This window comes from Centrocercus urophasianus, unplaced genomic scaffold (assembly GCF_019232065.1).
Source record: "Centrocercus urophasianus isolate 14NV4802_14NV808 unplaced genomic scaffold, USGS_Curo_1.0 seq_10, whole genome shotgun sequence".
NCBI lineage: Eukaryota > Metazoa > Chordata > Aves > Galliformes > Phasianidae > Centrocercus > Centrocercus urophasianus.
Genome location: NW_024884142.1, coordinates 55,662,029 through 55,684,491, shown reverse-complemented (window position 1 = coordinate 55,684,491; position 22,463 = coordinate 55,662,029). Strand labels below are relative to the sequence as shown.

Sequence of the window (22,463 nt, the reverse complement as noted above, 5' to 3'; positions counted from 1 at the left end):
TTTTTTAATCAGATTCAGTAATATAAATAGACCTCTATTTGAAAGTTTATCCAAAAATGAATACTGGTGTATATTTAAAAGCGCTGTATGGTAACGTAGAAGTATCCCCCCACGGTTAACCAAAAGCATGTTTTATGTGTGGTTTTGTTTTGTTTTTAATGTTTAACAGTAACTGAAGCTGGCTTTGGTGCTGACATTGGGATGGAGAAATTCTTCAACATCAAATGCAGAGCCTCTGGCTTGGTTCCCAGTGTGGTTGTACTCGTTGCTACAGTGAGGGCTTTGAAGATGCATGGAGGTGGGCCAAGTGTAAGTTTGTCACCTTTCTCTGAAGACAAAATCATTGGTAAAGTTTGAAATATGTGAAATATCTTCATTTAAGAAATAATAGGGATAGTTTGCAGAGCGCTAATTAGATATAGTCTCCAATTTAGCTCACTGCATAGTTGTTGTCTACAAAGGCACTTCAGGAATGGAAAGGCGTAAATGAAAGAGGAGGAATGAAAGTTCTGAAGAAGTACTACATCTTTTAAGAGAAGGAAGTGTGATTGTATGGAGGGGAAAAAAAGCTAAGAAATGTATACTTTTTCTTTTCCCTGCACATTGAAATAGTGTTTCTAGGTGCACTGAAGTAGTCACAAGATGAAAGGTTGGCAGATAAGGAGGAACAAGAAGAGAGTTCACACTGTAGTGCATGAATGGAAGTAGGGAATGTTAATGAAGGTTTTGAGATTTCTTTCGCTGCAATCACGGGAACCCATTCTGTCCTTTTAGTCTGCTCAGGGGATGCTAAAGTAACTGAAGCAAGTGTGCAAGTGTTTCCCCAATGTACCCAAAGTCAGCAATGTATCAATTTTTGCTCTTCAAGCCAAGGTGACACTTGTATAGATTACTGATCTAGAATTACTCCAAGATCATGTAATTAAGATGAACTCTGCTAGCCAAACAGACAGACAATAAACTCCTAAAAATACTGTTCTGCTCAGCAGCGTGGAAGAGAATCATGCTGCTAGGAAAACAATCTGAGTAAAAATTCTAGAACTTCTTTCACAGCCACAAAACTGTGGACTGTGTGGTCGTTTTTATAGTAAATCCTCTCATAGAAGAGAGATTTCCCTTTTTCAGTCTTTAAAGTTGGCATAATTTTATAATTTTCTATTATTTTAGACCACTTCTAATGCAAATTTTGTTTATTTTAAAATAAATATTAAAATAATTTGTTTTTATACATGAAGGAACATTTCTTGTGCTTTATCACTCAGTCTAGCAAATACTTGAATGACTGTTTAGTGATCTCTATTTTTGAGTAGAGATTTCAGTTACGTAATACATCATAGCAGCACACAGAGTGATGGATACTTTAACTGTAGCTTAACTGTAAAATGGATCAAGACCAATGCCTGGGGCAAAAGTGACCAAGTCCAATCTGTTTGGCTCCAGTCGTACTCTATATCTGTATACCTTCTTGCTTCTCAGCAAAGAAAATTACTTACATGCAATTTCTTGCTATTGTCAATAATTACATCACCCCCAGAGAAGAGGTAAGATGTTCCTCTTCAGACTGTCTATGTTAGATATTCCTTTAGCCAGCTGTTGGAAGTTGTTTTCCATTGTCTTTGCATTACTCGTGCATTATTAAGCATGTAGAACAGGGTTATAGAGTCATAGAATCATAGAATGGCCTGGGTTGAAAAGGACCACAATGATCATCTAGTTTCAACCCCCCTGCTATGTGCAGGGTCGCACCCACGACCTTGGTGTTATGTTGTCCAATAAATCTTCTACAACTATTTGCTGAGTCTTGCTGTTTTAGACGCAATGGGAGGTTTTGCTACTCTCCTTGTATCAGTGTAACTTCTAATAAAATTGAGGCTCCAATCAAACTGTGACATTTGTGCAATATTTATACTTTCAGGTGGTATAGAAAATAAGCAAAAGTGCACTTCCTACTGTTTAGAGTTATGATATATTTTGTTAAATCTATGATGACTTCAATTACCATTGCAGGTATCTGCTGGTGCCCCTCTGAAAAAGGAATACACAGAAGAGGTAAGGGGAAATTTTATAAAGCTTTTGGAGAAGCCTCGGGTTTGACTATAACATGCTGTAATACTAACACTCAGTAAATACTTTTAATGAGCATTGCCAACAATTAAAGCCTTTTAAACTTTCCCCAGACACTTGGTGTTATCCTTCTTGTGTGTGCTGTGTGTGTGACTGCATGTTAGATTGTACTGAGGAACTGAACCAGATGAAATATAACTTTTCAGTAAATTTTCCAGGACCATTAAGTTTTCAGACTGACCAGCTCTTCATTCTAGTCCATCAGGTAGCCTCAAGCAGTTCTGGCATTCGTGGCAGTGTAAGGGCCAAGTGGGGCAGGGATCAAAGACACTCTCTGAAATTCATGGCAGCTTAGCTCTTTCGTTAAACAGCTGATTGAATATGACCTTGGCAATCACTCTTCAAACAAGAGTGGATTCTTCAGGTTTGTTTTCTTTGTCTCTTCGTTGTCCTCTGGTGTTTTAACATCCACACCCTTGTGACCAGTTTTGGCACATGTGTGTCCATGGTATTTCTGGGAATCTCTAGGGAAGCTTTTGGTCAGACTAGAAAGGGAAGTGGAATAGGCCTATGTGAACCTGCCCACAGACCATTTTTTGGTATAATTTGTATCAATTGACAGCCTGCCATCAGCTGCACTGTCTTCTCATGTCCCAGAAAAAAGCAATGCAATCATGTACAAATTTTGAATGCTGTGTAGACACTTAATTATGTCTGATACTTATTAATTTAAATAAGAATTAATAAGTACCAAAATGCTTTTGTCTGGAAGCATTTTACTTGCCCACAACTGTCATGATCAGCACTGTTTATGTTAAGTTTAATTTATGGAAAATCTTTGGCTGGAGCTGGCTTGATGTATCTGACCATTTCTATTACTTTGTATTTAATTGCATAGAACCTCCAGCTGGTAGCTGATGGCTGCTGTAATCTTCAGAAACAGATCCAGATTGCCCAGCTCTTTGGGGTTCCCGTTGTGGTTGCTCTAAATGTCTTCAAGTAAGTTATTTTTTCATTACTCTCATAAGTAAATCCACAGATCAAATTTCACACTTTTATTTCTTGATTTGTGAATGAAGCAGCTTTGGCACGAAGAAAAGTAACCGTTGAAGAATTATTATTAATTTCCATCATTAATATCCTTTGAATCCTTAGATTGTTCTTAAGGTTTAAAATGACAAAAGGTATATAATGTTACGGAGGTATCAATGTTCATGTTAATCAGTTACAACAATTTTAATAAGTGTTCTTGGAATGTAAATTCATATGCTGTACGTAAACGTGCTGTGTATATGTAAACTTATTTAAAAATTTGCTGTACAACTGCTGATACAGAGTAAGGCTAAGTGTGTAAGATCATAAAATAGAAGTAATTAAACAAAACAGAACTGTTTGGTTGGCAGAACTGACTCGCCTGCTGAAGTTGATCTTGTGTGTAAGATTGCAAAGCAGTCTGGAGCATTTGATGCTGTACCCTGCAATCACTGGTCGGATGGTGGTAGAGGAGCAATAGAATTAGCTCAAGCTGTGGAAAAGGCAGCCAATCAGAAAAGTAGTTTCAAATATCTCTACAGCTTGGAGGTAAGTTTATTTTATTTTAATGAATGCATGCTGCATTGATATTGGATTTAAAACAAGAACATTGCAACAAAGCTATCTAGCATGCTTGGAAAGCAGCTTGGCTTGGCTTAAAATCACAATTACAGGAGAGAATGAGCAATCTGCTGCTTGTCTGATCAATAGAGGAGAATATTTGTAGTGCTCATTACTTAGGGCATTAAATCATATTTTGTAAGCTTATATTTAGCATAAAAATATATCTGTAGGTAGAACTTCCACAGCTATTGTGGGAGACTTCACAAAGACCTTGTATGATGATTTTCTTGACAATCACCTGTAATTATATTTACTGTCTCACAATCGTGGGTAGTGCAGTGATTTCTGATTCTCTGAAGCAATTCATACCCTGTAAGAGATGCTAGAGCATGTATGCACTACACATTTGTCCAGGCACAGAGGCTAACACAGAAGTGCTGTCTTCACCAGCACCCAGCTGCATGCACACAGCACTCAGGTGAACAGCCTGAGTGACTTGATCATGCTGCTCCCATTCTGCTGGTCAGGACTAGAGCCTACTGGTGCAATACAGTCAACAATGTTGAATAAATAAATAAATAAATAAAAATGTGTTGCAATACAACACATGGGTCACTCTTGCTGTTGGCACTGGGCCCTCAGCCTATCTAGCAGTAGCCTTGACCTCTACCCTGCTCCCACTGCTGTCACCAGCATCCAGGAGCCTCTGGGGCTCGCAGCTCAGCCAGCTGCTGGCACACACAGCTTTGCTCCTGTTCTCCCTTTCAAAAACCCCACATTTATTAATTTTTTTAAAATTTTATTTGGTCCCAAAGTGCTACTCTTGCTGCGTCCCATAATGAGTCCTGTACTTCTGTCTCCCCTTTATTTTGTGAAGTTTTCGGAGGAAAAACATCTTCCTGTTGACTCATCTGTGTTGGATTCTCAGCAGGGACCATGGTGGCATATCCTACCCTTTGGTCTTAGGAAACGATTGATTCGCGGTGCTCTAATTTTCACTGATTAGGTTTTCTCACTAATTATATCACTAGGGTTCCACCTGTCATTGATTATTCCTCTGATCCTTGCCTGGGCTTTGTGTTTAACATGCATAGCTGTTAGATAACCTAACAAAGCATAGCATGGTCAAGGTTTCAGTTCTATGTCTGATGGAGATGATGCTCTATCCATGCCTGGGAGTCTTCGTTATTGCAGTCCTCTGTAAAGTAACATCACAACAAGGTGAGCCTGTCAGGAAGAGCAGCTTGCAAAGGAGGACTGCCTGAATCCCTAGTAGCTCTGCTCTGGGTGTATTACCACAATGCAGGCAGAAAGTGTATAGGGACGTACTGCCTAGAAAGTTACACAACCAATTTTAGTCCTTCCTAGCTATGCAGATAAGGGTTGTTTCAAATTTGGGTAGCAAAATAGATTTCTCTAGCACCAAGGAAGCTCTTATCAAATTTCAGATCCTATGCCCCAGTTGTCAGTGCTACTTATTTTCTTTAGGAAAATTGAGGGTTATGTTTTAACAGTAGAACCTCTGCTTCTTTCTTTTTAAGTGGCTGAAAGTTTCTATTTTGATTCTACTTGCTAGTAAAAAAGTTCAGCCAGAGGTAGATACGCCCTGCTTTTCGGTTTGTCTCCTTCTTGATACATATTACGTAACTGTTGCACCCGTTTTATTTCTTCTCTTCATCTCTCCTACTGTTTTCACAAACATCAATCTAGCCCACTCTTATTAGTGTTATAAACTGCTTTCATGGAATCAATGGCAGTAACTTGGGATTTTAATGGCTATGGAATCTATTCAGGGCCTATTGCCCATGGAACCTTTTCATAGCCAAATTGTACAATGTTTCTGTCTTTCTGAGTTTGTCCCCAATGAGATGCACTGGAAACTAAGCATATCATTTTATGATCTTTGAATAATAATATATATATATATATATATATATATATATATATATATTTGAAGTTTAATTCAGAAATACATGTTATACTTTTCCCACAGGACACTTGTGTTACAGAGATAGTATGTTAGCATTTGATGAAAATATTTAAGCTCCTATATTCTATATAGGTAAGAATCTTGTGATATGAATGAGTAGAAATGATTAGCAGGGCTGGTCACTGCATCTGTGAAGGAACAAAATGAGATCAATTTCTATTTTAATGTCCTTTCCAGGCACATCTTCTTGTGCTGGGATGCATAAGTAGTGTGATTGTAGAACAGAGGGAATGAATCACATCTTTACATCACTTTGAAATCACATAACTGAACACGCATATTATAAGCCTCAAAAATATGTTGAAGAGATTTTATAAAAACATATAAAAATCTTAAAATACTGTGAAAGTCTAAATTCAGGCCAATAGAAACAGTAAAAGGTAAAGTTCAGGCTTCTGTTTCATTCTTACTGGGCAAAGGATAAGGAACTGAAGCAATTGGAGGCAGGAGAGTGAAATAGCAGTGCTATCCGTTTTGAGGTAAGGTAGATCTTTTGCACACTGTGCTCCCAGAAACATGAAAGAAACTGTCTCTTCCAAGTCAGCCTGCCCAGGTTTTAATTATGGGTATAATAGAGGTTTTTGATGTTGCAATTTTGAAGACTGAATTCTACTCTTCAGAGGGTAACCTATGACAGGAAAGTGAAGAAGCAGAAGAGGTTGTAAGATGGGTTCAGACATATATTCCCTCACCACTGTGCCTTAAAGGGTTTGTAAGTGCAAGCAGATAATTCTGGCCCTTTTCAGCAATTTCTGCATTTATCCAGTTACTCGAATACTTTCAGGACCTGGTTGCCTCCAGTTTAATGAGGTTTGCAGTTTTCTTCTTTCCCTTGTGGAATGTTGAAGAGGGAAATATTCTGCATAAGACCACTACTGCTTCATTCATATCTCTGTCTGTCTTTACAAGATTACTCTAGTCTTCCCTTTAATCCATGTCTCCATTAAGTCCTTTAGCTATAATTAGAACAAATCCCAGCAGCACAAACCACTTTTGAAAAAGACACTGTGATAGATTCATTCAGTGTTTTGAAGAAGGCATTACCCTGGATAATTTAGAAACAAAACCCTAACTCCCCTATATGTAAAATTGTTTTTACTAGTCAAATCAATGTCTGCAGCAAGCTGTATTACTGGTAGTCAGTCTGGCTTCTAATTACAGAGTAGTCCAGGTCATCTGAGATCTCTTTGGGTTTTCTCCGAAATGACATGTATCTATTTGTGGTGTTTTATGTAATTTCCAAATCTATTGGAAAATAAAGTCTGAAAGGTGTTTACAAGTATATATCGCGTGAGAAGAACATCTTTCCTGTATCTGCCAAATCTGTAAAAAAAAAAAAAAAAAAAAAAGATTTGCTCATACATTCACACCATGTTCTCCAGCAATACCCAGGCATGTGCTGAATAAGCAGTTTGGACACTGGACACAACACAGTTGTATTGACTCCGGACTCAAGACTCAACTAAGTAGTCCTGTTGAGCATCATAGCATGCTATCCTTATCAGAGAACTGTGTAGTGTGGTTATATTTCTCAAAGCTTTCTCAAAGCATCTCAGTCAATGTCTTGGTTTAAGCCAAGACATAGGATTAATAGCACACTGATGTTTTGGTTGTTGCTGAGTAATGGGAGTGTGCCTAGGGCCAGTGTCTCTACATGATACAGTGATGTGCAGTCCCCCTTTTAGATTACTTATCACATCTTCTTTATTTCTCTAAGTAGGCAAGCTTTTGTTTTTACCCAACTAGCTGATGTCTTTACTGTTTTAAAATATTTTGGATTTTAGCAAGGGTTCATTTGAGATTTAGTAATAGATGAACAAATATTTGTCAGGAGTTGAATTGAGAACATAAGAAGCTTCAAGCATATTCTGAGGGCAGTATCAAATGCAAGAAGCAACATCTGACAAGTAAGTCCAACTCTGTTGTGACTTGACAAGTGTAAGAAAACGGCATAAGCAGATACAATGTGCCATGTAATCCTTGCAGTATTAGGACTCACTGCAGCGGGATGTTCTGGAGCAAGGATGAGATGTTTTATTTGATAGGCTTCTGAATTTATAACGTTTTATATGATTATTAGCAGTGGTTTTAATAAGCACTGTAGCAATGTGTGAATTTAGTATGGATGTTTCCCCTAATGAAAACTATTCCTTCTTATTTTATTGTCAAATCGGTTTCTTATTGAACATTTTTCTTTAACGTTTGGAGGATGGGTTTCTTTTAAAGGCCTCTTGAATTCTCTATGAAGTGATCTGTGCTTTTAAAAAACATATACATGTATTCATATTACATATGGAAAATATCAAATAATCAACTCTCTTATCACTGTTGACTTCCTTTCTGGGTTCACTTTTCTTGAAGTATGGATCTTTAAGTTGCAGCAGAATGCTATTACTCAAAATATAGTTGTCTGACCTGTTAGAAATAAGTTTAGATAACTAAGGCGAGGATAGAAGAGGATGGAAACATATGCATCCTATTCCCAAATTTCTCTGGTTTCAGTGTTTTTTTGGGGGAAGGGAGGTGAGAGCAGAGTAGGGAGGGCTATATTCTGAGTTATACTCCTTGTTCATCCATGACAGTTGAGGAACCTGCCTTCTTTCACTATGCAGTGTGTTGAAACTTCCATGCTTTTGGAAGGGGAATGCCTGGGGCCTCTTTTGTTTTCTCTGTGTTGAGCTCTCACAAAACTGCAGAGAGGCCTTCTCAATCAGGGGAAAATGAAGACAGGATCAGTAAACCTGGATAGTCATGGGGTTGGCACTGTACCTTTAAAAGACTGACATGGCAAATGGCGGAACCTCCAGTCACTGCATGTATGCTGCATTGAAAACTAAATAAAAATCATAAAGGTCACAAAAGAGAGTAAGGAGAAGGGCTTGTTCCAGTCTTCCAAGTTGATGACATCCATTCTGAAGTGACATGTATTTTTGCCAGTGCTCTGCCTTTAGTTAATACAAATGCTGCTCCAAAAGTAATGCCTCCCATTTTAATATGTTGGCCCATGAGGCAGATGATGGTGGTATGGCAGTAGTTGTTGAACCTTCTCCCAGTATTCCATTGCTTGTTGTTTCTGTGAGCAGAGAGGCAGTCTGATAAATAGCATCTAACATGGAAGTGCACATGAAGGTATGGAACTGAATTCCTCCTTGTGGAAGAAAATGGCACCCTCTGACATTCATCAACACTTGCTGAACTTTGATGGTGACCAAGAAGTGGGTGTGAGCACTTTGAGAGTGGGTGGTGTGTTCCAGCAATAGCAGCAGCAGAAGTGGGTCACCTCAACTCGTGCAGAAGTTTACAAGAGCAGCATGCAGTCTCTTGTCCATGGCTGGTGAAAATGCATAGCTAATGGTGGTGACTACGTTGAAAAATAGTGTTTTCTACCTGAGAATTTGGCCCATCAAACACTATCATTGTGCTCTTTGTTGTAATTCCTATGGAAATAAATAGGAGACGTTACTTTAGAAGTAACTCTCTATATCATCAGATAAAAATATTACAAGATTAATCTCTGGAAGTTGGTAACACAGATATTTTGGCTGAGAGCAGTGAATGGCCTGGCCAGTCTACTGAACAAAGGAGATCTCTGTCATCTTGGGTCCGTATGTGAGGCATGAGGCTTAGTAGCACTTCTGGGAGAGGAACTGAAGCAGTTAGCAGCTTCAGCGCTCATATTTCTCTTCCCCTTCTGGGAGCATAGCAGTAAGAGGCAAATCTTGATCATTTTAGCGCTGTGGTTTTGTCTGTCTGTCACACTGTGGCAAAATGATGTGGGCTCATTTCTTTCAGTCATAGCTTCAGCTGTTAGAGATGATGGATCAGTTGCAGGGGACTTAAATGTACCATCAAAACAGAGGAAACTAACAGCAGTAGTTGTGCACCACCAATGGGCTTCAATAATGAGTTGTGATGAGCATACTTGAGAATGGCAGTGGTTTGAAAAGAAGGACAGAGTCAAGAAGGACTTGAAGGCCTTTGGTTTGAGGACACTGAGCTCCAGAGAAATGACCTACAGCAGAGCATTTGTCTATTTGCAAAAAAATTGTCTTTTTAATTCCAATGCAATTAAGTGGTGGGGGAAATATTTTCTTCTCCTTCTACTGATATCTAAGCATCTAATCCATCCTTCTGTTCTTTTGTCTTGAATGGACAAAACTGAAGGTTCCTAAATACTGCTAGAATGGGGATGAATAAAATCATATATGCTCCTCACTGAAACTTCCACTAATAGCTGATGAAGATCATTTCTCATCTTGAAATGTAGACTGTGCTGCATTCCGGGGTATGCTACTTCTTACACTATTTCCCCCAACCCATTGCTAGTGAGATATTTAGCAACAAAGCCACATTAAAGAGGAATTTCATGGGGCTGTACCAGCCTCTCCTCTCATTTCCCATCAAAAAGATTGTGGTGGACTCTGGACACTTCTTTTTTTCCACTGAATTGACTGTTCTGAGATTGGAAGCTGTCTTTGATTCGCTCTATCTTTTTGGTGTGTGTAAGCTCTTGACAACACTGCACTTTTGTGTTTGTTTTTATTATTTTCCTATTCTTTGTATAAAGAAACTGTCTTAGGCACAGCTGGGATTTCAAAGTTAGAAAATAAATCTCTGAGGCCACAGGCTTAGGTGTTGATTCATAAACCATTTAACTTGACTGAATATGCTTTTCTGCAAATTAAAAAACAAAATCTTGTCTTGTGCCAACAAAGGAAGAGGAGCACTAGAGATTTGGGAATCTTTCTGTCAGCCACAGGTCTTCTGGAACCAGAATATAAAGATACTTTAATAAATGTGTTTTTATTTTATCCAAGGGAAAAGCTAGAAGTAGGAGTTTGAATGTGCAGAGTCAGCTATTGTTTTAGTGCTGCACTCTGTCACCCCACACAGCACCTTCAGCCATACTCCCATCATATGTTTTCATTTGGCAGTGTTCCCAAGAAGAGGAATGAGGGATGTCTGCATACTATTTCACTTAGTCAACCAGTGATTCTTTATTACTGCTTTCAGGGAATGCATTATTTGAAATTTTAAATAAAAACAAGTGCCACTGCCTTGAATTTTAAACCATTTTAAGAATTTCTGCTATAGCACATGCAGATCAGGAACAATAAATCCAGAGGTTGGTGACTTCTTAAGTAAAACAGTGACAGTATTATAGGCAGTAGGACTAAAGTCAATCTTCATAAAACTTGAAGCATGCAATGTCAAAATTGTGAGTGGTAGGGCAGTGGCTTTCATATATTCTATGTTTAAATGCATGTTTTTCAGCAAATCACAGGTTTTCTGAGGGAATAAAGTAGTTTTAAATATTCATATTGTATGACTGTGAAGAGATTCTTTCAGACAGCGCTGCACTGTCTACAGGTATTCAATTTAAGCGATATAACACCATTGCTTATCAGAGTAGCTGTAGGCTTTGCTGAGACCTTGCAGAATGAAGACTGACTACAGACTTACAGATGTTGGCTTTGTTTTTTGAGAGACCATTTTCTGCTGAACCCTATTTTGGGTTTGGGAAGAGTCAGAAGGAATGTTTAATGCAGAAAGAAGGAAGGACCAGAAGTTTTTTTTTTTTTTAGCAGTCCCTGAGATTAGTGTACAGCTTGAAGTCAGATATCCAGATTAGGATGCAAAAGATGGGAATCCCAAGCATAGTCCCTGTTTATCCCTATTGTGGCCTTATCATTTCAATGGTACTGACTGATGGCAGCAGGACTGATGTCAGGTGTTACAGTCCTAGCAGAGTATAGCTGTTCCAATGCACTTGTGGTACCTGCACACTTCTGTGATCTTTCTCAAACACACTGAGCATTTCTTTCCGTAGCAATGGCATTTTAGCTATCTCTGTACCTCTGCTTTATACTGGCTTTCTCTCTATAGTTAAGTGTCTCTGTGTATTGAATTAAGATCAGTGTATTTCTTTTCCTGAATCACTTTCTCTACTATGTGCAGCTACAAAACAGTTGTGCTGTGGTCTAGACTGTATTGGCACAACAGTGAGTGTGAGCAGCAGGGGGAGGAAGGAACAAGGAGGGGCTGTGCAAGATGTTCTGATGTCCTTGGAAATCCTCATCAGACTTCTTGTGGAACAATGATAATTCTCAGTCTGCTGCCATAGCTGAAAGAGGGGATGAAGAATGAAAGAAATGTTAGAAAAGGCTAACAGGAATGCAAGCTTTATTATGGTACCTTGTGGTGCAAGTATGCTGTTGATAATGTTGGAAGAAAGAACTTAATGTAATAAACAGCACCAATTCACTCATCTCTTCCTGTAATGGCCTGGAAGTAGCAGCATGGCTGAATGATGAAACTGCTGTGATTTAATCTTTGATAGTCAATTCAATCTTGAGAATGACATGCTTCACTCTTTATTACTGTTGATTTCTTAGTTTGATTGTACTCTATCAAATAATGAATTATACCACTACATAGATGCTGTTTTTGTGAAAGTAGTTTGTGTACCTTTGCTGTAGCTAACACTTGTTAAGCTTTAGACAAAGAGATAATCCTATTTATGGTATAGATGCTTGGTAGCCTCAACAAGCATACATAATTGTGCTTGCCTCAGAGGAAGTATATGGCTTTGGAAGCTCTTTATGTGTGAGATTTCAGAAATACACATTGCCTTTAGCAGGGCTGGGATAATCAGTTACTTCTCAGAGCAACATCAAAACTACTAAGCCGTTAGCAGATGTGACCATGTAGCACCTTCTTACATTCAGTATAAATTTACCTTGAGCATTTCATGCTGCCATTTTCCTGAGAAGCTAAAACTGAATTTGAAAGGAATTCTCTGAAGGTGCTCTAATTCTATCATTGTTTATGTTAATATATCGTTGCTACCTATAAAAGTCGAATTTTCTTTAAATTCATGTTGTCTAGCTATCACTTCTTCACTGCTTAAATGTGCTTCATTGCAAAATATTCACAACCTTCCTTAAAGGAAATGAAAGAAGAACAGTTTTTATTGCTGGTCCTAAATCTTGTGTTTAGTATTTTTGACACTTTCATGGTCATCGTAACCGTCCATTCAGCAGAAGGGCTGTAGAGCTAAGTTGGTGTTTTTAAGGATGCAGTTCTGCATGCACCATCCAGGCCAGACTTTTCATTCTTCTTTTATAGAGATTTTTGGTTGAGGGTCCACAGTTGCATCAGTGCAGATGATACACTGGTGCAGATGGTTGAGACTTGAAGTGACCTCTCAAGGTCATTTGGTCATGCACATCTAGAACAGGCTGCCCAGGACCAAGTCCACATGAGTTTTGAAGATCTCCAAAAAAGGTGACTCCACAATCTGTCTGAACAACTAGTTGTTAAATGAACAACTAGTTCAAGAATATCCTAGCCTATTGCAGAAAATAATCAGAAAAAATGCATGAGAGATACAGTAAGACTTTTTGCAGTAAATATTTTTTTCTAAATACTTGAGATGCATGACTTCTGCTGGCAGGTATTTGGCCAAGGTATGTTATGACTAGTCTGGTATCTGTTGGAGCAGAAATGCTGCTTAAAGTATCCTAAAGATTTAGACACTAAATTATTTTTCAGCTCCTTTGAGTTCAACTAAACAATTTTTCCATGACCTAGCACTGTGAAGCATTGTTACATAGGGTGGATCTCTGTTCCCATCAATGAAAGTACTTCAATTGTGATTAATCAACAATTGTTGAACCCTAAACTTACCCTTAAAAATGAGATAAGAACAACCTAGAATTGTTTGCATGTCCTGTAAACATCCAGATTTCTGCCATGTCAATTACTAAGGCTTCTTTTCTAGTAAATACCAGTATGTGAATTTCAACTGAAATGAATTTTTATTTCTCATATAAATTATCATGCGGCTTTAACTACTTCGTTAAGTTAAATGAAATTATCCAACAATATTGCTTGCTAAATACAGAAAACTTTTTAGCTCGAAATGCTTTTACGCTTGTGAATCTAGGTAGATAATCTCTTAAAAATCCCACTAAATACTAGGAAACAGGTGGATCCTTAGCACAGTGTAGTGTACTCCTCTGCCTACTCCTGGAACTTCGGAAGGAAGCGTGTCTAGCACTGTGCACATGCATGGGCCGTGTTAATGTGTATAGAGCAGCTGTGCCTCCCTGCTGATTTCTGTCTGACCTGTGCTTAGCCAGGACTCATCTGTGATTGTTGTGAAGCTAAATAAGCTCAAACTCTTTCATAACATCAAGTGCAATGCCTCACCCTCTCGTATGTACATTCCTTGCAAAAACATGTGGCAGAAGAAGTTCTGTTTGACATTCACATTCTTGCATCTGTTTCCCAACTGGTGATTCTTTTTAGCTTAAATTTGCAAAAATTGAGGTGTGGATGCTGAATAGTATCCAAAATTATGCTTATTTATTAAAAAATCTGTAGAAAACAGTCCTGCTGTCCAGATCAGACTTGATCATACAAAATAGATACCATATCCTGGGAGACAGAGTGCCACCACCTTCATTAAAGCAGTCTGTTGTGATGTTAGCCAGAACCATGCTGCAGTCTGTTCGGCAACTGCAGCTATGGTTCCTGGAAGGAGGGCATAGTAATTATACTGCTGTCAAATTAGTTTGAAATATTTTGAGGCAAATGCAAATTGAATCTAAATGAACCTCTCCATCTCAGTGAAATTATTGAAATTTACGTGGAAAACTGTCAGTTTTGATGTTGACCTAATGACAACAGGGAGGGGAATTCCTCTTGCCTTTATTTTTGCTGTTGCTGTTAGTTCTTCCTTGCCAGCAAACAGCATCCAAATGGCAGGTTTAACAGATGTGTTTTGTATTTCTCCCACTGCATTCTAGACTGCAGTAGTCAGGAGCATACTTAACTACGTTGAAGGAAGTTTAGTCTCTTGATGACTACCCATGTCATTGAGGTATTTCACTCAGCTTTATGCTGCCAGGAATTATATCCAGAATATTCATAATGTGTTATCTCCAGTTCTCATTAGGTTTTATTACTCTACTTGGATTCATTTAAAAAGCCTGAAGTCGGGAACGTGACATCATTCCACCCAATTAAGGTGCAATAATTATATGGTCAGCATGTTCAGAAGGTGTCTTGTGGCACATCTTTAAAATTGCGTTTTGAAATTTCTTATGAGGGGGGATTTTATTTAAGCCTTAGTAGCCTTTTGCAGTCTTATATTTAAGCTGCTTGAAAGTCTGGCAAGCATATTGTTTGTGATGTCACTGTTACTGGAGTTCTTTATTAATGTAAACATTTTTTAAATTTCCATTTTTCTAAAATTTAATCAGAAATACAAAAAGATCAGCCTGAAAAAGGCCCTTTAAATGATGTATCTTTGCAGAACAGCCATTGCTTCTAGATAGGCATTGCAAAAATGTGATTAACTGTGGAACTTCCCATAAATGCACTAGCTAGTTTGTTATTCACAAACCGATTTCTTGACTGTGCTGATATAAAATTAAACACTTCATTTTTATTCTGATGCCTTTTGTGTATTACTTCCTTGAGATTATCAAGTCTTCAGCCCAAAATTATCTCTCTTTGTTTAGCATTTCTTCTTCACCTATTGCTACTTAAATGTGCTGGCCTACAAATTACAGGTGTGGTGTCCCCTGGAGTACTGCATGTGTCTCTGCCCATTTGTGGTTGGTACCGAAGTAGCTGAACTAGTACAGAGAGCTGTGGTTCATCTTTCATGTTCACATTAAAAGAAGAAGCTGATGGTTTGTTTAGAGTAGGTTTTAGGGATACAAATAATTGTGATACAAATTGTGTCACAACAGTCTGGTTATCCCTGCTAACCCACTGGAGTTTGCTTCCTTTTGTCTGTGCTGTGGGTTGTCTGGATTCTTGAAACTACATAGCAGTAGTTTTCTTCTCCTTCTTCAAGCAAGAGCATAAGCTCCTGCTGCCAACTCTGTAAAGCACAAATTTTATGGCTCCTAAAATGATGGAGTAGCTGAAATGTTTCTAATTCGTGTACCTGTAAGTGATTATCATATCCAATCACCAGTACCCTTTACTTTGGTATCAAGACTATTTTAGAAAGGATGAATCTAAATGAAAGATTGGGATTTCTCACTCAGCAAACAAGATACTAGTTTCTCTTGGATTCTGTTCTTACATATATTGTTTCCTATTTCTGCAGCTTCCGATTGCTGAAAAAATTAAGACCATTGCTCAGAAAGTATATGGAGCGAAGGATATAGAGTTATCTCCTGCTGCACAGTCACAGATTGATCGTTATACCCGGCAGGTAAGAGCATCAATAAAATATGCCATCAAGTGCCTGCTGGATGAGGCTCAGGAGGCCTTGGGTTGTAAAATGTTCTGTGATTGGAATGTTTAGATCAGCTTTATTAAAAGGCATGAGCTTAGCCATGATACTTAACTATGCAGGCATGTGTGAGTTGGTTTAGATTGGATTGAATGGAACAGAACTGAATAGTTTCAACCTTGAAAACTATCTTCTTATAGCATTCATACATATCTGTGTAAGATATGAGTGATGGTTGGAATTCATCTGGGATTGTTGATGAAATCCTACGCTCTCTTTGCAAAGTGGTAATTTACTGTTATTTCTCTGAATGCAACAACTGCATACTTGCAAAAGTAGTTGCTAGAGAATCTGCACAATTCTAGCATATTAGTGTTCATTTGTACCTGCAAAAAAGGGTGCACAGCTTTGCATTTTAGTAGTAGCACTCCCAAAACTTTGGGAATTGATTGCTTTCCTTTTGTTCATGTTATTTTCAAGGGATTATAAACATTAGAAAGTAAAATAGATCACTGTTCCTAAAACATAGGAGTGTTCTATTTTGAAACAGTGTAGAGAGGTGAATGTATTTCTGTAAACAGAGTGACTTCTGGAAGTAAACATGGCTGGAGTCTTTCTGTTAGAAAATAGAAACTATGGATGATGTGTCATGGAAAAATTCCTTAGTATGCTTCAGCGACTTGGCCAGACAAGCAGAGTTTAGCCATCTTCTCTATAATGCAAATCTCCTGAGATTTAACTTCATTTTCTAGATGGAGAAGAAGCTTGCTTAGTCTACTTGGAGCAGAATAACCTATTTCTTTCTCTTTTCCCACTGAGATTCTCTAATCCGCTTTTAGTCTAAATGTTAGTAGTGTCAGGAAATACTTTCACAGTGTCATTAAAGAACTGCTGTCAGCAATGGGCTGCAGAGTGTAGTACCGCCTCTCCTGGCCCTGTGAATTGCATCCTTGTTTGTCAAGGCGTAAAGAGAAGAGTGGAATGTGCCATGCTCAAGGTTAATCAATAATCTTGAAGACAAACAGTGTTAGGGGAGCTTCCTGATGTTTTCTCCCGTTTTTCGGCTAGCTATTACATTTTCATAAGTGGCTACCATCGCCTCACACACTTTGTGCTTTTAAAAAGCAAAGTGAAGTATCACAAGCTTTTTATTTTTACCCTTGAGAAGACTCCCTTAGAGGCTCTGGGGCTATGAATTCCCATTTCATCTAGGTATTTAATTAGGTCACTAGATTCCAGAGAGAAGTGCTTGACCACTCTTTCAGAAAATAGCACACTCTAGCTATTCTATTGGCAACACTTTGCACCTAATTCTAGAGTGAGAATTCACATGAGAAGCTGGGTATAACTACAGGAAACTCTCTTTGGAGAGAACTTTGGGCCTGAACTGAGAGAGAATAACATAAAATGCAATATTCTGTCAATTTCTGAAATTTTAGCTGTTAAGGAACTGAGGTTAGTTGTTGATACATGGATTTTAGGTTTTATAGAAATTTGATGACAAAGTGAAAATGTATTCTGTGTTACTGTAATCTTTTATTTTCATTCCATTTTTGGCTAGGGATTTGGAAAACTTCCCATATGCATGGCAAAAACTCACCTATCCCTCTCCCATCAACCAGAGAGGAAGGGTGTTCCCACTGATTTCATTTTACCGATTAGCGATGTGAGAGCCAGTATTGGAGCTGGGTTCATCTACCCCCTGGTAGGAACGGTGAGTATAGAGCATTCAACTTGATCACTCCTCTTCTTTTGATCTAGCTTGATATGGAAGTACTACTTTGTCACTAAAAAAAAATGTGTAGAACCAGGTGAGTTATCATTTTTTAAATAATTATTTTATTCCTTGATGTTGTGTAGCTATATGTTGATAGAAAAAGAGATTTAGGAAAGTATAATATATAAAAGCTCTGGCTACAGGATGTGAGAGAATTGTTGCTGCTTCTTATGTTTTTGAGTCTGAGATACTTAAGCACCCTCATCTTGAAAAAACTACAAATGCATGACTGTTTCCTTTTGTTATTCAAATTGCAGCTTGTAAATAACAGTAGTTATGTGATCTTGGGGCATTCTGTGATTCTGTGTTGGAAGGGGTGCGTAAGGATCATTGAGTCAAGCCATGGCTCCACATGGGACCACCCAAAATCAAACCCTATGTCTGAGAGCAACGACCAAACACTCCTTAAACTCTGGCACTTGGGACCGTGCCTACTGTACTTGGTAGCCTGTTCCATGCCCACTGTCCTATGGTGAAGACCCTTTCCCTAACCCAACCTGACTATCCCCTAGCACAGCTCCGTGCTGTTCCCTCAGGCCCTATTGCTGTCACCATAGAGCAGAGCTCAGCACTGCCCTTCTGCTTCCCTCTGTGAGGAGCTGTAGCTGTCCCCTCAGCTCCTCTGCTCTGGACCAAGCAAACTAGGGAACATCAGCCACTCCTCTTATGTCTTCAACAGCCCTATAGACCCTTTGTAGTCTTTGTGCCTCTTCTTTGGATGCTCTCTAATAGCTTTATGTCCTTCTTACATTGTGGCACCCAAACCCAAACCCACACCCAGTGCTTGAGATGAGGCCACACAGAGCAGAGGAGTACAGCCACTTCCTTCAGCCAGTGGCAATGCTGGGCCTGATGTACACCTGGTTACACTTGGCCCTTTTGGCTGCCAAAGCACTCCACTGGCATATGTTCAACCAGAACCCCCAAATCCCTTTTCATGGGGCTGCTCTCCAGTCCCTTATCCCTCAGTCTGTATACAGATCCAGGATTGCCCCAACCCCAGTGCAGAATCCAGCACTTACTATTTTTACATGTCATGTGGTTGGTGATTGCTGGCCCTCTAATTTTATCAGGGTAAATCTGCAAGCCTTTCTACCCTCAAAGGAGTCAACAACTCCTCCTAATTCAGCATCATCCACAAACTTACTTAGTATGTATTCAATTCCTGTGTCCAGATGATTTACATATTTGTATAATCATTGAAGAGAACTGGCCCTAAAACAGAGCCTTTCAGAACTCCACTGGTGACTGGCTACCAAACTGATGTAGTCCCATTTACAATTTGAGCCCAACCTGCCAGCCAGTTGATCACTCATTGTATTATGTATTTGTCTAATTGAATACTGGATGTTTTGTCCAGAAGGATACTTTGAGAGACAGTATTGAAAAGTTAGCTAAAATCCAAAAAATTATCATCTACTGGCTTCCCTTAGTCAACTAGATGGGGAGATTTTTCATAAGAGGAAGTTAAGAATATATTCTAAATATTAAATCCTTCATCTCTAACATAGTTAGATGAACAGAATTGAGTCAGGAAAAAGAGCAACAAAAGAAATATTGTGTTCCTGTGGGATCTGATGAGCCCAAGACATTATGAACATGTCTGCTTGTTCTGTGTAACTAAGTTATACTGGGAAGGGTTTGTAACTGCAGAAATAACAACACCTTCTTTCTCCTTTTTAGGAGAATGAATGAATTCATTCAATGAATTACTAAAAAGAGGAAATTGTCATACTTTCTTCCTAATTATTCATTAAAAGTACAGGCTCAGATTAAGAAACTCTGAATGTTTTGTTCCCTGACATGGCGTATCAAATAGCTGAGAAATTACTGCTGTGTTAGCTCATGCCTTTTGCTAACCATGCACATCTTCTTTCAAACAATAGTTGAACTGCATCTGACATCTCATAGCAGGAATTATTACTTATATGTAGCTGATTCATGTGATGGTGCTAGAGAAGGGATGCAAGAGCTATTGCATTTCCGGAAGAGAGTCCTCTCCCAATGTTATCTCATCTTCCCAGAGCATGGCCTTATTTCCTTGCCTAGTAGTACACTTAGCAAAGGCTGAAAGTTTCTAATCTATTGTTTTGAATTCCCTCTGAAACAATCAAGTGTTTGAAACAAGGAAGGAAGTACTTTCTGACCAGAAGAGTTCCTGGAGTTCAGGAAACTGTGTCACTTTAGCTCACTGGTCATAGGGATGTGCTTTCCTTCTGTGTGGCTACATGATGTACATCCACCAGAAGCACTGCACAGCTGTGTGTTTAAGTAGTGTAAGACCAAACTCCAATTACTGGTAAGAGAATACAATTTGTCAGAAGTTCTTGTATCTTCTTCATGGCCTGGATTCAAATTTTCACTGGAAATTGTGTGTCATAAAGTTGTGAGGAGTGTATGTGAAGAATGGGCAGCAATTGCTTGAAATCCATAAGGGAGCTATTCTGTAGGATGTCAGAGTGAAATGTTCTTGGGCTGAGCTTTCTGAATGAGTCACGTTGCCCTCCTCAGCATAAACTAGCTGCAGTTCAGCCTCATAAATCCACTGGAATTGTCCATAAGACACCACTATAGACAAAATAATTTTAAGTGATGCCTCTTGTTTTTAATTCATCACCCAGAACCAAAACTATGGTTCTTAAGAAAAACACTGTAGATAGATAGATAAATAGATACAGAATTTCCTACTTGCGGAGAGTTTTAATAATGTGTTCTAGTTAGTTACTTTGAATTCAGTGGAACATAGAATAGCCATGTAACTTTTCTGCAGCAGGAATGGAGAAGGTAATATACTTTTAGTGTTTTGTATTTTAGGAGAGTTTATAGAGCAAGATAATGTATAAAGATCTAAATATGCACTAATCATTCATTGTTTGGAAAATACTGTTAATGGTCAAGAATGTGGAACAGAACATTTCTTGAAACTATTAGGGTTGCTACAAATCTGAATGTATGAACAAGTCTGAATGTGTTCCTAGCACTTTCATGGTACAATTCTTTCTCTAGAATTAACTGAAGGGCAAGAGATCCACTAATTAAATGTCAAACTCCATTCTCAAAGTGTATTATTTATTGGACAAACTTATCTCACTCTAACTTGGCAGAACTTACCAGTGGTAAAGAAGGTTGGAATTCTGCTCCGTTTTAACTGGGAAGAGCATTACAAATGGAAGAGAGAAGTACTTCTGAAAGATTAGAAGCTATCTGCAGTAACTAGCATTTGTAGTTTAGCCTTGTTGTTAGTACACATGCATTTATGTATATATCTCAGCACTATTAGACCTATATATATATTTAAAACTAATTAATGTGTTATCTTCATATTCTCTATGTAATATTTGTTTTGAGTAATACTTGGCTGTGGTTCCCTTCCAGCATAGTTGTCTTTCCAGGAAAAGTGAGCTGAGCCTTATCAGAGGAAATCAGCAGTGAAACAAGAGGTTCATGTAATTAACACTGGCAGAGCTTTTCTCTGAGTTCTCTGTGACCCTGACCCAGAGGGCCACAACACTCTCACAGGTGGACTGTTGACATCATTGCTTGGCTCAACAGAGTGATGGCAGGAAGGCTGCTGGAGTATATGTAGGAAACAAGTGAGGTCATTCACTAGCAATGCTTGGGTGGAGTATTACTAGATTTTAGTAGTATGCGTGTTTCTCCCCACCCCCACCCAAAAAGCTATTGCACTTTGGTGCTTTCTCACACTGAGCTGTATTTCCGTTGTTCTCTTCCGTGTGATGTGCTAGAAATTAAGCTTGTCTTAGAAGAAAAGCTTCCCTTCTGTCCTGCTAAAATATTACCTGAATATTCCAAAGGGGAAGAAACATATGAAAGTAAATCTGTTTTGAAACTTTGGGAAGGAAGATACTGTTTCCTGCTAAATTAGTTTCTTCTTTCATAGTGGTTAATAGCTTCACAGTGCCAAATAGCTATTTGAAAATATACTACTAGCAGCTCATAGGTTTTGCATACTGGTTTTGAGGTAACTGCAACAAGTGTGGGGAAAAAAATGTAACTTTATAGCTTTTGTTTTCAATTAAACTCAGGAGTGAAATTGTGCAGTTCTCAACTGAAAAACCCTTAGAAAAGCCTATCTGCTCTCCTATTAGATTATATAGTATTTATTATGGTAGGTGTAAATCCTTCTGAAGAGGAGGAAGAAAGGCTTTCTGGATTTCACTGCACACAACATTCTAAAGGTGGGCATACATGGAAATGCTGAATGATGCTGCATTCATAGGAAATCTGATAGATTATTCAAGGTATAATTGATGGGATAGGAGGTCAGAACACAGTTAAGATCATTGGCAAGAAGATGAGGTGAGAACAGTCAAGTCACTTTAGTTCAGTGTGTTTAAAACCCAGGGACTAAGAAATGGGTGGTGTAGCACCAGCAAATCATCCATGTTCCTTGGCAGATTGCATGATGTGGCTGTATTGGGTTGGCCAGAGAGAGTTGCTGTAGATGAGGCAAAACTAGGCCCAAGTGAATGGTTCAGCTAAAAGGGCAATGTAAAGTCTGTAGACTATAATAAAAAGGGCTACATGGGAACATCCCAGGTGTGTGGACCAAGATACAGTTAAGAGTCAAGGATGATTGTGTCCCTTTGTGGTGAGAAGATGAAAATAAAAAATTGGGGAGAGGATTAGAATTGTGGGTTTGGCTAGAAAGAGAAAGAAGTTGAATTGAGAGTTGTACCATTGGGAGGAGATATCTGGGGAATTATTTGAAGATACATCCAGGATATGCATGGAGAACTGGGAGAGGGCACTGAAGT

At 38.6% G+C, this 22,463-nt stretch overlaps 1 protein-coding gene across 1 annotated transcript in view; it reads left to right on the top strand.

The window, feature by feature from the left end:
- MTHFD1L (methylenetetrahydrofolate dehydrogenase (NADP+ dependent) 1 like) overlaps positions 1-22,463 on the top strand; it is a 137,676-nt gene that overhangs the window by 78,027 nt on the left and 37,186 nt on the right. Inside the window, exons 21-26 of the mRNA XM_042830482.1 lie at positions 170-309; positions 2,008-2,049; positions 2,963-3,063; positions 3,468-3,645; positions 15,780-15,887; positions 17,470-17,622. Coding sequence (XP_042686416.1) covers positions 170-309; positions 2,008-2,049; positions 2,963-3,063; positions 3,468-3,645; positions 15,780-15,887; positions 17,470-17,622 — 722 coding nt within the window. The remainder of the gene's footprint in view (positions 1-169; positions 310-2,007; positions 2,050-2,962; positions 3,064-3,467; positions 3,646-15,779; positions 15,888-17,469; positions 17,623-22,463) is intronic.